This window comes from Caretta caretta, chromosome 6 (genome assembly GCF_965140235.1).
Source record: "Caretta caretta isolate rCarCar2 chromosome 6, rCarCar1.hap1, whole genome shotgun sequence".
In the NCBI taxonomy this organism is placed as follows: domain Eukaryota; kingdom Metazoa; phylum Chordata; order Testudines; family Cheloniidae; genus Caretta; species Caretta caretta.
In genome coordinates this window covers 87027887-87041460 of record NC_134211.1, presented here as the reverse complement: position 1 = coordinate 87041460, position 13574 = coordinate 87027887, and the positions used below count along the sequence as shown (strand labels likewise).

The window sequence follows — 13574 nt, the reverse complement described above, 5'->3', positions numbered from 1 at the left end:
TTTCAACTTCTGAAAGGCTTTTTCATAGGCCTCTGACCAGTGAAACTTCTTGGGGCTACTGTCCTAATTAGATCTGTGAGGTGGGCTGCTAACATCGAAAACTTGGTACAAATCGGCAGTAGTAACCTGACAGTGCCAAAAATCTCTCGACTTGTTTCTTCATGGTTGGGATAGGGCATGCTTTGAAGCCTGGACTTTGTCCACAAGAGGCTGGATCTGGTCCTTTCCCAAAAGTATATCCTAGGTAGGTGGTCTCTTCTTTTCCAATCTTAGACTTGGCTGGGTTTGCAGTTAGCCCAGCCTCCCATAGGAACCGAAGTACAGAGGCGACTTTACCTAGATGCTCCTTCCAATCTCAGCTGTGGATGTCCACATCATCTAAATAGGCTGCTACATATAAGCCAGGTGGTCGAAGAAACTGATCCATGAGCAATTGAAACATTTTTGGGGCACCATGGAGGCCAAAAGCATAGTCCTAAAATCACTGAGGCCAAACGGCGTGGCAAAGGCATTTTTCTCCCATGATTCTGGTGGAGTGGGATCTGCCAGCATCCCTTGGTTAGGTCTAACGAGGTGATATATCAGGCCTCACCCAGTTGGTGTATTATTTCATCAACTCAGAGCATGGGATAGGCATCAAATTTGGAGACAGAACTGACCTTTCTAAAGTCTATACAAAACCAGATAATGCTGTCCAGCCATCAAGCTTTGGTATAGCTGCTGAGGGATTCTTCAGTGATCTCTGGTTCCAACATTGCTTGGACCTTTTGCCACACAGCCTCATGAATTTCTGGGGAGAGCAGCCATGGGTTCTCCCAGGCTCTGCCTGGATATGGTGTTGCATGAAATGAGTCCGCCCCAGCTGGAAGATGAACACTGTTAAGATTTTACTAGGCTTCTTAGCTGTACCCTCTGTTCCAGGCAGAGGTGTTCCCCCATCTACATAGGGTCTGGGATCAGTGAGGTGGATCACTTGAGGCCCCAGCTCAGGCTCAGGGGGATAAAGAGTGATAAATAAGCTCTCCCTCTCCTTCCATGTTTTCAGAAGGTTAATACGGTAGACCTGGGTTAGGTTCCTCTTATCAGGCTGCCTGATTTAGTAGTTAACTGGCCCAATTTGGTGGACTACTTCATATGGCCCTTGCCATTTAGCAAGTAACTTGGACTCTTCATTCAGGAGTAGAAGTACCCAATCACCCAGCTTAAATATGCATTCCTTTGTTATAGGCTTGTTCCTGGGTCCATTGAGCACTGCGTAAGTTTTCTTTGGCAAAGGTCCGAAGGGTTTCAGGCCTCTCCCAGAATGTACTATAGAATATTCTCCATGCTAGGAGGCTGCTCCTCCCATATCTCATGCACCAGGTAAAGAATTCCCAGGGGTTGTCTCCCATATAAGAGTTCAAATGGGAAGAACCCAGTAGATGACTGTGGAACTTCTCAAATGTCAAATAATAGGGGATCCTGAGCAATAAACTTCTTTAACATCCTTTTCAGGATCTAGCTGAATCATTCAACCAGCACTTGCAGATGATAATCAGAGGTACATAATCTTTATTTTTAGGAGACCACACACCTTCTGCAGCTGAGATGTAAAGTTGGTGCCTTGATCAATGAGGATCTTCTTAAATATTCCTTCTTTGGCAAAGACAATTAGCAGTTCCACTGCAACAGTCTTTGCATTGGGGGTATGCAGTGGGATTTCTTTGGGATAGCAGATGGCGTAATCAACTATAACTAATACATGTTTATACCCAGTTCACTTTTTTCAAAGCACACAATGATGTCCATCTTAATCCTGTTGAACAGGATGCCTACTATGTGGTGCAGGATGTGGTCTCAAACCCTGGTCCTGAACCTAGATCCACTGGGGAAGCAGTCTTGGCTGTTGTGCCCTGCCAACTCATCCAATTATCAGGGAATTCACAGACTTAGGTGGGCCAGCTATCAGGATTCTGTAACCTGCTTCCTGACTGGCCACATGATCTTGACCCGGATTGGTTGGTGACCATATATAAACTTCCTGCTTCCTTTCTAGCCTTGTCTGAGCAACAAGCCATTGTCTGCTAGTTGGTACTTGGACTCTGCCTTTCTGCATTGCCTGATCTGAATGATTCCTGTGCATGACACCCGGAGACCTAGCAATTGGAGTCATAATGCTATGGTAGGTCCCCTACAGCTCTGGAGCAAGATGATAAAATCCTAGGTTTTCTGAAATCTTTCTAATGATGGGTAGATCTTGCTACCAAGGTGTCTATTTCCATCCCCAGATGGGTTACTCTGGTGAATGAAACTAGGGAGCTTTTCTTGGTACTGATGATGAAGCCATTCTCCAGGAGGAGATTCAACTTCCAACATGTGACAAGTTGTGCTGCTGATTGCAACGGAGCTCAGAACAGAATGTCATCCAGGAAAGGGTACAGGTGGGTCTACCACCTGAGTCTGGCTACTATCACTGCAAACATCTTTCATAAAAAACCTGGCGGAGCCCAGGACAGGCTGAACGGAAGTGTTCAGTACTCGCAACATTTTTTACCATAAGCAAACCTCAGAAGTATGCAGTGACATGATCTGATGGAGATATGCATCTGTTAGATCTACCGAAGTCAAGAAGTCCCACTGAGACAGGGATGACACCATAGAGGCCAGTGTCTCCATCTGAAACTTCATTTTCTTCATCCACTAATTAAGCCTTTTGAGGTCAGCAATAGCTCTGATACTACTTCCCTACCCCCGCCCCCATCCCATGCATTTCTGCACCACGAAAAAGATATAGTAGAACCCAGTGTATATAGCTGCGAGGGATGCTTAGAGAGTGGTGGAAGAAGCTTAAAAGTCCTTTCTGAGAGTAGGCTCCATCTTTCTAGCCATGGAGTCCTTAGAGCAGATCTCCTCTGAGGGAATAACCATATCCCTGGTGAAGGATGCTACAGTGGCATCCACCTTTGGTAACTAGCAACAGAGCCTTTTGGTTCTTGAATGTTATATAGCCTGAGGTCACTCTTGTTAATTTCTTAACAGGCTTGTTCCATTCATCACTAATCACTTCCCTGAAGAAGGAGTGAAGGAGTATTACTGACTCAGGGGAAAATTTTGAGGGGAGAAACTTACTCAGGCTTATCCAGGTTGCATGTGAATCCTGGAAACAATCTGGTTGCATATAGTTTGACATTTCTTAGGGGGGGGGAAATCTTTCCTGCATTTTCCCCCCCATCCTGTTTCAATTCAGAGCCAGACAGCTTACCCTCTGTGGTGGAGAATAAGGAGGAAGAGGAGACAGGACTCATACTTCCTGACTTTTTGTGCTTTTTCTTTCCCTTTTGTTCCTTTTAAATTTTTTTTTAAACTTTTTTGCACACTTTGGGATTGTAGAAGCCTGTAGAAAGGCAGTTACCCCACTCTGGTAGAAAAAGGCTAGGCTGATTGGGGAAGCAGCCACAGCTGGGGCCACGTCCCGATCAGGCCATACTTGGCCCTGTTATATGGGCTCAGCGAGGAGCTGGGTTAGTCTCTCTCTAGCCGTGGAAAGAGAAGGACCTAGCTGCCTGGAAGCGGAGCGGAGTTCAGCTCAGCTCCAGCCTGGCAACTCCCCAGGCTGAGGCTTTGATAAAGGCCTACACAGGTACTGCGACTGGGAGGTGCAGCCCAGGAATAGGCAGAGGCAGCTGGTGCAACCCCTTACCGATGATGGGTGGCCATTACAGACTGCAGTTTGCCCCAATAAGGGGGGCTACAATACATGATGACTGGCAGTAGCCACTGAGGCAGGGTAGGTGTAGAGGGTTGGGGGATCCCCTGGTAGGGGAGACCCAGAGCATGGGGACTGCTGGGGGGGGCAGAACCCCGAGGAAAGGGGCACCGGGGTCCAGGAGGCCTGAAAGGGCGAGACACCAGCCACCAAGAGGCGCTTCACATGCTGGATGAGCTAATTCCCAAACAACCAGCAGGAGGCGCCGCACCAGTGAGTCTTCGCTCTGCTACAAAGCCCTGCTGCAGCTCTGATGAGGCCTTTTGCTGTTTGCCTTCCTTAGTGCCTGGAGCCCTTTCAAGAAGTCAGTCTCAGAATCCTCCCCACTGTGTCCAACCCCCTGGGAGGGGAAAACTCCTCAGTCAGGGCCTTCCAGGTCATCTTGGGAGGGAGTGAGGCTGACTAGAAGGCCTGCTTCTTTCCTCAAGATGCTTGGGACCCATTTTAAGACTTGGGAGCATCTGTGGACCCATAGACTCCCCTCTTTGTTCTGCAGTGGTCCCTTGGGACTTACCCCCTTTGTCGAATGGTCTGGGTCCTCCTTCCTTTTAGAGCTTCTCCCTACTCTGCACTGGGGTTCCTGGTCCATTTTCCTGCAGTGGAGTCAGGGCTGCCTGATGAGTTGGGGACCCTGTCTGTCTGACTCGTAGCCCTGAATTCTAACAGAGATAGGGACAGAAGGCCAGGTGCAGGGTGGGCACCACTCACCCTAGAGCCTGCATCACAAACAGAGCACTGTTTGGATTTAACCCTATGCTTTCTTGGCTACTCACCACACCTGCAAGGGACAGAGGAGCCAGCAGTGAGACACTGAAGCGGAGGCTCATAGAGGGTTAAATCCCTGAAGAGTTAATTGCCCCAGGGAGGGAAGGAATGTTGGAGAGGGAGAATGCTGTCATCACTGCCCAAAAGCTGGGCAGAAACAGTTCAAATTGCAAAGTAAGAGCAGAAGCAACAAACTGCCACTGTCTGTTGGCATGGACCCAGAGAATCTGGCAGCAAGCAGGAGCAGAGGGATGTGGAGCCAAAACACTCCGACAGAGGTGAGCAGCTCAGATGTCCAGAATTGTGGGAGATGGTGGGCTGCAAAAATACTTATAGTTTTCCAACAAATAAGAGGAAGGATAATACACCTATACCCCGATATAATGCGGTCCTCAGGAGCCAAAAAATCTTTCCGCGTTATATGTGAAACCGTGTTATATCGAACTTGCTATGGAGGGCCGGGTAGGGGAGGCTGTGCCTCCCCAAACAGCCTGGCCCCACCCCATCCGACCCCCATCTACTTCCCACCCCCTGACTGACCCCTCAGAACCCCCGATCCATCCAACCCGCCCTGTCCCCTGACCGCCCTCCGAGACCCTCTGCCCCTTATCCAACCCCCCCCGGCCCCAGCCCTTAACACGCCGCTTACAGCAGCATGTCGGAGCCAGACACGCTGCCTCCATAGGCACCAACTCCATGGGTGCTCCACGGTTGGAGCACCCACGGAGAAAAATTGGCCGGTGCAGAGCACCCACCGGCAGCTCCCTACCTCACCCCAGCTCACTTCCGCTCCGCCTCCTCCCCTGAGCACACTGCCACTGCTCCACTTCTTCCCACTCCCTCCCTCCCTCCAAGGCTTGCCACGACTCAGCTGTTTGGTGCGGCAAGCCTGGGAGGGAGGGAGGGAGAAGCGGAGCGGCGGCATGCTCGGGGGAGGGGGCGGAGCAAAGGTGAGCTGGGGTGCGGAGCAGAGGTGAGCTGGGGTGGGGAGCAGTTCCTCTGCTCCCACCGCCCCCCACCCCCAGGTTACTTGCTGTGGCCCTCCCTGCGCCCCCCCCCCCGCCCCAGCTCACCTCCGCTCCACTGCCTCCCCCCCTGAGCTCACCGCCGCCACTCTGCTTCTCCCCCCTCCCTGCTAGGCTTGCACAAGCCTGGGAAGGGGAGGAGGGGAAATGCTTTACTGCGTTATATCTGAATTCATATTATATTGGATCGCGTTATATCAGGGTAGAGGTGTATTGTTCTTAAGGCACTGCACTGAGATGCAGGAGACCCTATTTCATTTCCAGCTGTGGCACAGAATTCTCATGTGATCTCTGGCAAGTCAATAAGGGTGGAATTTTCAAAAGGTTCCCTTAAGGCACTTAGACACTTTTGAAAATCCCACTCTTAATCTCTCTACTGCTCAGTTCCCAATCTCTAACATAGGAATAATAATAATGCTTTCCTGTTTCATAAAGGATAAATTCATAAATGTTTGTAAGTCTACACTGATGGGGGCCATAGCAGTACATAGATGACAGACATAGATAGAGAGAAATGAACATAACTTTCCGCCTTAGCTAATTCGAAGTGTACACAATCTATATTAAAAGTCCAATCACCTGTCCAGAGCTAGAGCACTTTCAAAGTCACAGATTGCTAGTGACCACTGACACTGTTCTGTGTATAAGATCCCACGGTGAATGAAAGAACTGAGATTTTCATAAGAGTCATTGAGGAGCACTGAGGAAAAAAGAATATATTTTTAATTGTAACTTTTTGATATTCACATTTAAATTGTAGTTGTTTATTATATAGCTTATCTGCATATTTTATTCTAGCTTTCTTAGTGTTATACTTAATATCAGTGAAGTGAATATAAAGTGAAGTATAAACTAACTGATGGGACTACCATGCAAAGAAACTAGTTTATGTAACATGAAAAATGGTATGTATAAAATGGAGCATGTACATGCAAGTATATAATTATACTTTACTACTTCTACTCTCAAATGATTAAAATAAAACAAAGGGGGAATTTGGAAACAGTGGGAAATAACTGAAAATGGCTTACAGCCAACATCCAATACTAACACTAAATTAATACAAATTAAAAAGGACAAAGTCATCACAAAGTGCGGAGTGACTACAGCATCCCTGCCCATCTTGGCTAACAGCCATTGATTGACCTATCCTCCAGGAACTTTTCTAATTCTTTTTTGAACCCAATTATACTTTTGGCCTTCACAACAACCCCTGGCAATAAGTTGCACAGGTTGACTATGCATTGTATGAAGATGTACTACTTTATGTTTGTTTTAAACCTGCTGCTGTTAATTTCATCAGGTGACCCCTAGTTCTTTATGTGAAGGAGTAAATAACACTTCCCTATTCTTTCTCCATACCATTCAAGATTATATAAATCTCTGTAATATCACCCCTCTAGTCATCGCTGAAGCAGTTCCATACCCCTAATCATTTTTGTTGCCCTTCTCGGTACTTTTTCCAATTCTAAGGTATTTTTTAGAGATGGGGCAACCAGAACTGCACATAGTATTCAAGGTGTGGGCATACCAGGGATTTACATAGCGGCAGTATGATGTTTTCTGTCTTTTTATCAATCCCTTTCCTAATGGTTCCTAACATTCTATTAGCATTTTTTGACTGCGACTTCACATTGAGCAGATATTTTCAGAGAACTATCCATGATGGTTCCAAGATCTTTATTGAGTGGTAATGGCTAAATTTAGACCCCATCATTTTGTATGTTTAATTGGGATTATTTTTTCCATATTCAACAGTGAATTTCATGTGCCATTTTCTTGCCCAGTCATCCAGTTTTGTGAGATGCCTTTGTAAATCTTTGCAGTCAGCTTTGGACTTAACTATTTTGACTAATTTTGTATCATCTGCAAATTTTGCCACTTCACTGTTCACCCACTTTTCCAACTCATTTTTGAATATGTTGAACAGGACTGGTACCAGTTCAGAACTGTGGGCAACTCTGCTATTTACTTCTCTCCCTTTCAGTACTGACACTAGGAAATAACTGTGATATCTCAGACTGTGGTCTGGTAACTGATGGAGAATGTTTTGTAAAAAGTCAACAATGCATTGACATTCATCAACATAAAATTAAAAAACAGTAATACCAGAAACACTGAAGTCCTGCAGCGCTCTCTTTGGATCAATCTTTCGCAGTATGCAACCTCTGCAATAGAATGCTAACCAATTAAAAGGGTCTAGATGAACTGCAGCAGAAAAGTCTTCCACTGCATTTTTATACTGCTGTCGTTTAGTATATGTTCTTCCTCGATATATCCTAGTACAGAAAAAAGAATCTCTTTATTTACAGTTTTCCATACAAAAATTATATTTACAGAATGAAGCCATAGGATGCTATCTACAATTTGAATATTTGGATCAGCTTAGCATTAATAGTACTTAATTTGTTTCTTTGCTGCATATCTTAAAGTAATTATCTGAAAAAAATGTCAAAGGATAGAATAAATGTTAATGGTAGTTTTAGTGGTAGTAAGAGTTTTATTTCTTTTGTCAGAAGTTCTTTCTTTCTTTTTTGTTTAAATCAGCAGTGACAAAACAACTCAGAGGTTCAAATCCTCCATATGGATTCATATGGGCAGTCTACTGCATGCACCAGCACAAAGCCCCACTGAAGTTGATGGGGCTCTGCATAATGGACCCGTGCACCTGCATGGAGCTTCACAGACCCGAGTGGGGCTCTGTGTGAGTGCAACTGAACACTTATGCAGAGCAATTTGCAGGATCAGACTCATACAGACTTAGTACACTCTTTTAAAAGAAAAGAAATGGAGCTCTGCTTACTACCACTAAAACTGCCTATAAACATTTATTGTCATTCAATATTTCCTTCAGGTAATTCAGTTTACAGAATTGGGACCCATCTATGCCTCTTAATTTCACAGTATTACTACCTTAACTTCAATTAACTAGCAACATACTTAAGTAAACTGCAGGCTCAGATGAAACAGAGCTGACTGGAAAGCCATGCAGTTAAGATTCTTTCTGGGAAGTTTTCCATTGCTATGTCATCCAGTGGGACGTATGCTGCATTCCATAAAACATAATAAAAGTACTTTACTTCTATTCAGAAAGGTCACTTAAAATATGTATTAACCCTGACCTATTAAAAAGATGCACAAATTAAGACTGTGTTCCTTTAAAGATATAACCATGTATTTTACTTTACGTACATACAGTGAGTTGTCCCACTGAAGTCAATAGGACTAGCCATAGGGCTAAATTCTCATCTGCCTCTTGAACTTTGGGGGGTTGGGGGAGAAGGCAGACTTCAGGGATCTTGTAGTTCTTGGTGCTGCACAGTCTTACTCCAGTGTAAGTTAGAGTTGCTGAGGAGCAACTGTAACTTACATCACTGGCACAAGGTCTCTCAGTGACCATACGCCAGAGGAGTATTGAGTGTAGGGGATCTCTGCTCTACCATGTCCCCTATGCTGGGGGATGCGGAGTGGCTGGTGCAGGAAGCAGCTATGCCCCTTCCACCACTGGAGAGCTCCCCTCTGCAGGTGGAGAGTTCTCTACTAGACATTTCTTGTCAGCATATGTCCACTGTGGAGAGTCCGTTCCAGAGTGTGATTGATACCTAAGAGAGAGAGCAAACTCTATATTTTCAGGTTTCAGAGGAACAGCCGTGTTAGTCTGTATTCGCAAAAAGAAAAGGAGTACTTGTGGCACCTTAGAGACTAACCAATTTATTTGAGCATGAGCTTTCGTGAGCTACAGCTCACTTCATCAGATGTTTACCGTGGAAACTGCAGCAGACTTTATATACACACAGAAATCATGAAACAATACCTCCTCCCACCCCACTGTCCTGCTGGTAATAGCTTATCTAAAGTGATCAACAGGTGGCCCACCTGTTGATCACTTTAGATAAGCTATTACCAGCAGGACAGTGGGGTGGGAGGAGGTATTGTTTCATGATTTCTGTGTGTATATAAAGTCTGCTGCAGTTTCCACGGTAAACATCTGATGAAGTGAGCTGTAGCTCACGAAAGCTCATGCTCAAATAAATTGGTTAGTCTCTAAGGTGCCACAAGTACTCCTTTTCTTTTTGCGAATACAGACTAACACGGCTGTTACTCTGAAACTCCCTAAGGAATATCTTATCCTAGAAGACTTACTTTTCAACTTCTATGACAAATCTCTTCGGAAACTAAATTATTTTTATTATTTAATGCATATTTGTCAATCTTATATTATTATTTATATTACTGTAACACCTAGGAGCCACAGTCATGGACCAGGACCGCACTGTGCAAAATACTGTACAAACATGAAACAAACAGTCCCTGCCCCAAAGAGCTAACAGTCTCACTTTAAATTTATTTGTGATTACAAATATTTGCACTGTAAAAAACAAAACAAATATTATATTTTAATTTACCTAATACAAGTACTTTAGTGCAATATCTTTATCATGAAAGTTGAACTTACAATGTAGAATTAAGTACAAAAAAACTGCATTCAAAAATAAAACACTGTAAAACTTTAGAGCTTACAAGTCCACCCAGTCCTGCTTCAGCCGATCGCTGAAGTTTGGTTACATTTGCAGGACATAATGTTGCCTGCTTCTTGTTTACAATGTCACCTGAAAGTGAGAACAGGCGTTCACAGGGCACTGTTGTAACCGGCATTGCAAGATACTTATGTGCCAGATGCACTAGAGATTCATACGTCCCTTCATGGTTCAACCACCATTCCAGAGGATGTGTGCCTATGCTGATGACGGGCTCTGCTCGATAACGAAAGCAGAGCGGACCCACGCATGTTCATTTTCATCATCTGAGTCAGATGCCACCAGCAGAAGGTTGATTTTCTTTTTTGGTGGTTCGGATTCTGTAGTTTCCGCATCAGAATGTTGCTCTTTTAAGACTTCTGAAAGCATGCTCCACACCTCATCCCGCTCAGATTTTGAAAGGCACTTCAGATTCTTAAACTTTGGGTGGAGTGCTGGAACAATCTTTAGAAATCTCACATTGGTACCTTCTTTGTGTTTTGTCAAATGTGCAGTGGAAGTGTTCTTAAAATGAACAACATGTGCTGGGTCAGCATCCAAGACTGCTATAACATGAAATATATGGCAGAATGTGGGTAAAACAAAACAGGGGACATGTAATTCTCCCCCAAGGGGTTCAGTCACAAATTTAATTAATGCATTTTTTTAACGAGCATCATCAGCATGAAAGCATGACCTCTGGAATGGCGGCTGAAGCATGAAGGGACATACAAATGTTTAGCATATCTGGCACGTAAATACCTTGCAATGCTGCCTACAAAAGTTCCATGCGAATTCTTCTTCTCAGTTTGTGGTGACATTGTAAATGATAAAAGGGCAGCATTATCTCCTGTAAATGTAAACAAACTTGTTTTAGTGACTGGCTGAACAAGAAATAGGACTGAGTGGACTTGTAGGCTTTGAAGTTTTACATTGTTATGTTTTTGAGTGCAATTATGTAACAAAAAAATCTACATTTGTAAGTTGGACTTTCATGACAAAGAAATTGCACTACAGTACTTGTATGAGGTGAATTGAAAAATACTATTTCTTTTGTTTACAAAAATATACACTTTGAATTCAATTACAACAGAATACAATACATATGAAACGTAGAAAAACATCCAAAATATTTAATAAATTTCAATTGGTCTTCTATTGTTTAACAGTGCAATTAAAACTGTGATTAATCGTGATTAATTTTTTTGAGTTAATCACGTGAGTTAACTGCGATTGATCGACAGCCCTAGTAGACTTCAATGCATTGGGAAAGAAAGGTAGGTCATATAATGGAGATATGCAACGCATCTTTAAGAACAACAGGGACAAGAGGATGAGTAATCATTTTTTCTTCAAGTGCTCGCGTATATCCATTACACTATAATTGACACCCAAGCTGTTATCCCAGGTGGCGGGACTGGGAGTCTCGTCACAGAAGGGAATGTAGGATTGCTTTCCCTATACTTGAATCTTCCTTTGATGCAGTGGCAGTGAATGATGTCTGGTAAATGTATGAATGGAAGACCACATCACCGCCTTGCAGACGTCCATAATTGGAACATGTGCCACAAACACTGCCGAGGCCAAATGCTGTCTGGTTAAGTGTGCTGTGAGTCTGTCAGTAGGCGTGACCACTTTGACAGCATAACATTCTGAAATACAGCTGGTGATCCATTTTGAGAGTCTGTGCATTGTGGTTGACTGACTTGTCAGGAATGCATGTCAGCTTATCTAGACAGTGAATCTGAGGATAATAAACTGACTTGAGCCATGCCTGAAGTCCTCTGAGGCGGGTCACACATATACGTGAACCAGTGTGACCTAAGAGCCTGAAGCAACTCCTCACAGGATGGTCCTTGAAGGATGCTCAGAGGTCCCAGAGAGTCTGAAATCTAGAAAGAGACTAACACCTTGACAGAAGTCAAATCCAGGACTTCCCCAGTGAATTCTACCTTTGCAAAGACAATAATATCAACTTTTCCTTGTTTAATTTCAGGCCCAGAATGTTGAACAGACACAGAGTTTGATGGACCATAACATGCACCTGGCATCTGAAGTGACCCCAAATCAACAAGTTGTCCAGGTAAGGATAACAGTGATGTCTCTTCCGTGAAGACAGTCTGCCACTACTGCCATGCACTTGGTAAAGACCCTCGATGCTGACGATAGGCTGAAGGGTAAGACAGTGAACTGGTAATGGTCATCTACTAAGACAAACTCAAACTCCTTCCCCACGCCTCCTGCCCACCGCAATCAGCTGTTACGCAGTGCGCAGGAGGCTCTGGTGGGGAGGGGGAAAGAGCGAGAGCATGGCAGGCTTGGGGAAAGGGGTGGAGTGGGGACAGAGCCTGGGGCCAAGCAGGGGGTTGAGCACTCCCCAGCACATTGGAAAGTTAGCATCTATAGCTCCAGTCCTAGAGTCAGTGCCTATGAAGAGCCGCATGTGGCTCCGGAGCCACAGGTTGGCCACCCCTGCTGTAAGTCAAGGGAAGCATGCCAGCCTCCCAGATCTATGGAGGGGATAATCATAGCCAAGGATGCCATACAGAATCTTATCTTCCTGAGGTATTTGTTGGGCTTTCAAAGGTCTAGGATGGGTCCGAGAGTTCTTTAGTGAGTGCAACACCTCATCTATATTAGGTGAGAACAATGCACATTCCTTCAAGGGGAGTCCTTAATTGTCTGTGACACCTGCACAGGAATCCCCAAGGACTCCAACCAGGAAGAGCAGCACATAGTCACTGCCATAGCCCTGGCTGTAGAATCCGCCATGTCCAAAGAAGCCTGAAGAGCTGATTGAGAGACAAGGTGGCCCTCAAAAATGAGTGACTGAAATTGTTCTCTGGAACCTTCCAGCAGCTTGCTCACAAATTGAGATATTGCCTCCCAGTTAGAGAAGTCAGACCTCGACAAGAGAGCATAGTGATAGACAATATTGAGGTGTGAACTTTCCATAAAATGAGTTTTACTACCAAAAAGGTTGAGCTTCCTGGTGTTTTTGTATTTGGGGGCAGCCTTGGCCTGGTCCTGCCAGTTCTTCTCATTCACTACAGCCACTATCAAAGAGCCAAGTGTGGGATGTAATTAAAACTGTTCAAACCACTGGGTCAGAACCTGGTATTCCATTCATTTGGCCACGGGGGAATGGAGGAAGGGGTTTGCCAAAGTGTTTTAGCCAGCTGCATAATGTCCTCATTGATAGGCAGGACTACCTTTAATACCACATCTTGGCAGCTTTGCCAGTGCCAGATGACAGATTTTGTCCTGAAACAATGGTGACTGTGGTAGCAATGGACATAACAAGTCCCTGCTATGGCCTAAGCCTCTGGTGTAGTCAGTACAAACATGGCTATTGTCCCACAGTGAGCAGAAATGACTGCTCCATTGCAGCTGGAGAGATAGCTAGTCTCAATGGTCCCTGGGAAGGCACCTGGGTTGATGGCTCAGGTCTTTCTATATGAGCCAGAACAAGGAAGCAGCAAGCCAAAGGGCAGACTGTACCACTAGTACCAGAACAATCTT

The 13574-nt window shown here is 44.8% G+C and overlaps 1 protein-coding gene across 8 annotated transcripts in view; it reads right to left on the bottom strand.

Annotated features, from left to right (window-relative positions):
• TTC6 (tetratricopeptide repeat domain 6) overlaps nucleotides 1-13574 on the bottom strand; it is a 133603-nt gene that overhangs the window by 48315 nt on the left and 71714 nt on the right. For all 8 annotated transcript variants that reach the window (XM_048854948.2, XM_048854943.2, XM_048854942.2 and 5 more), the window contains 2 exons: nucleotides 7645-7814; nucleotides 6115-6235 (listed from right to left, as the gene is read on the bottom strand). In XM_048854948.2, coding sequence (XP_048710905.2) covers nucleotides 6115-6235; nucleotides 7645-7814 — 291 coding nt within the window. The remainder of the gene's footprint in view (nucleotides 1-6114; nucleotides 6236-7644; nucleotides 7815-13574) is intronic.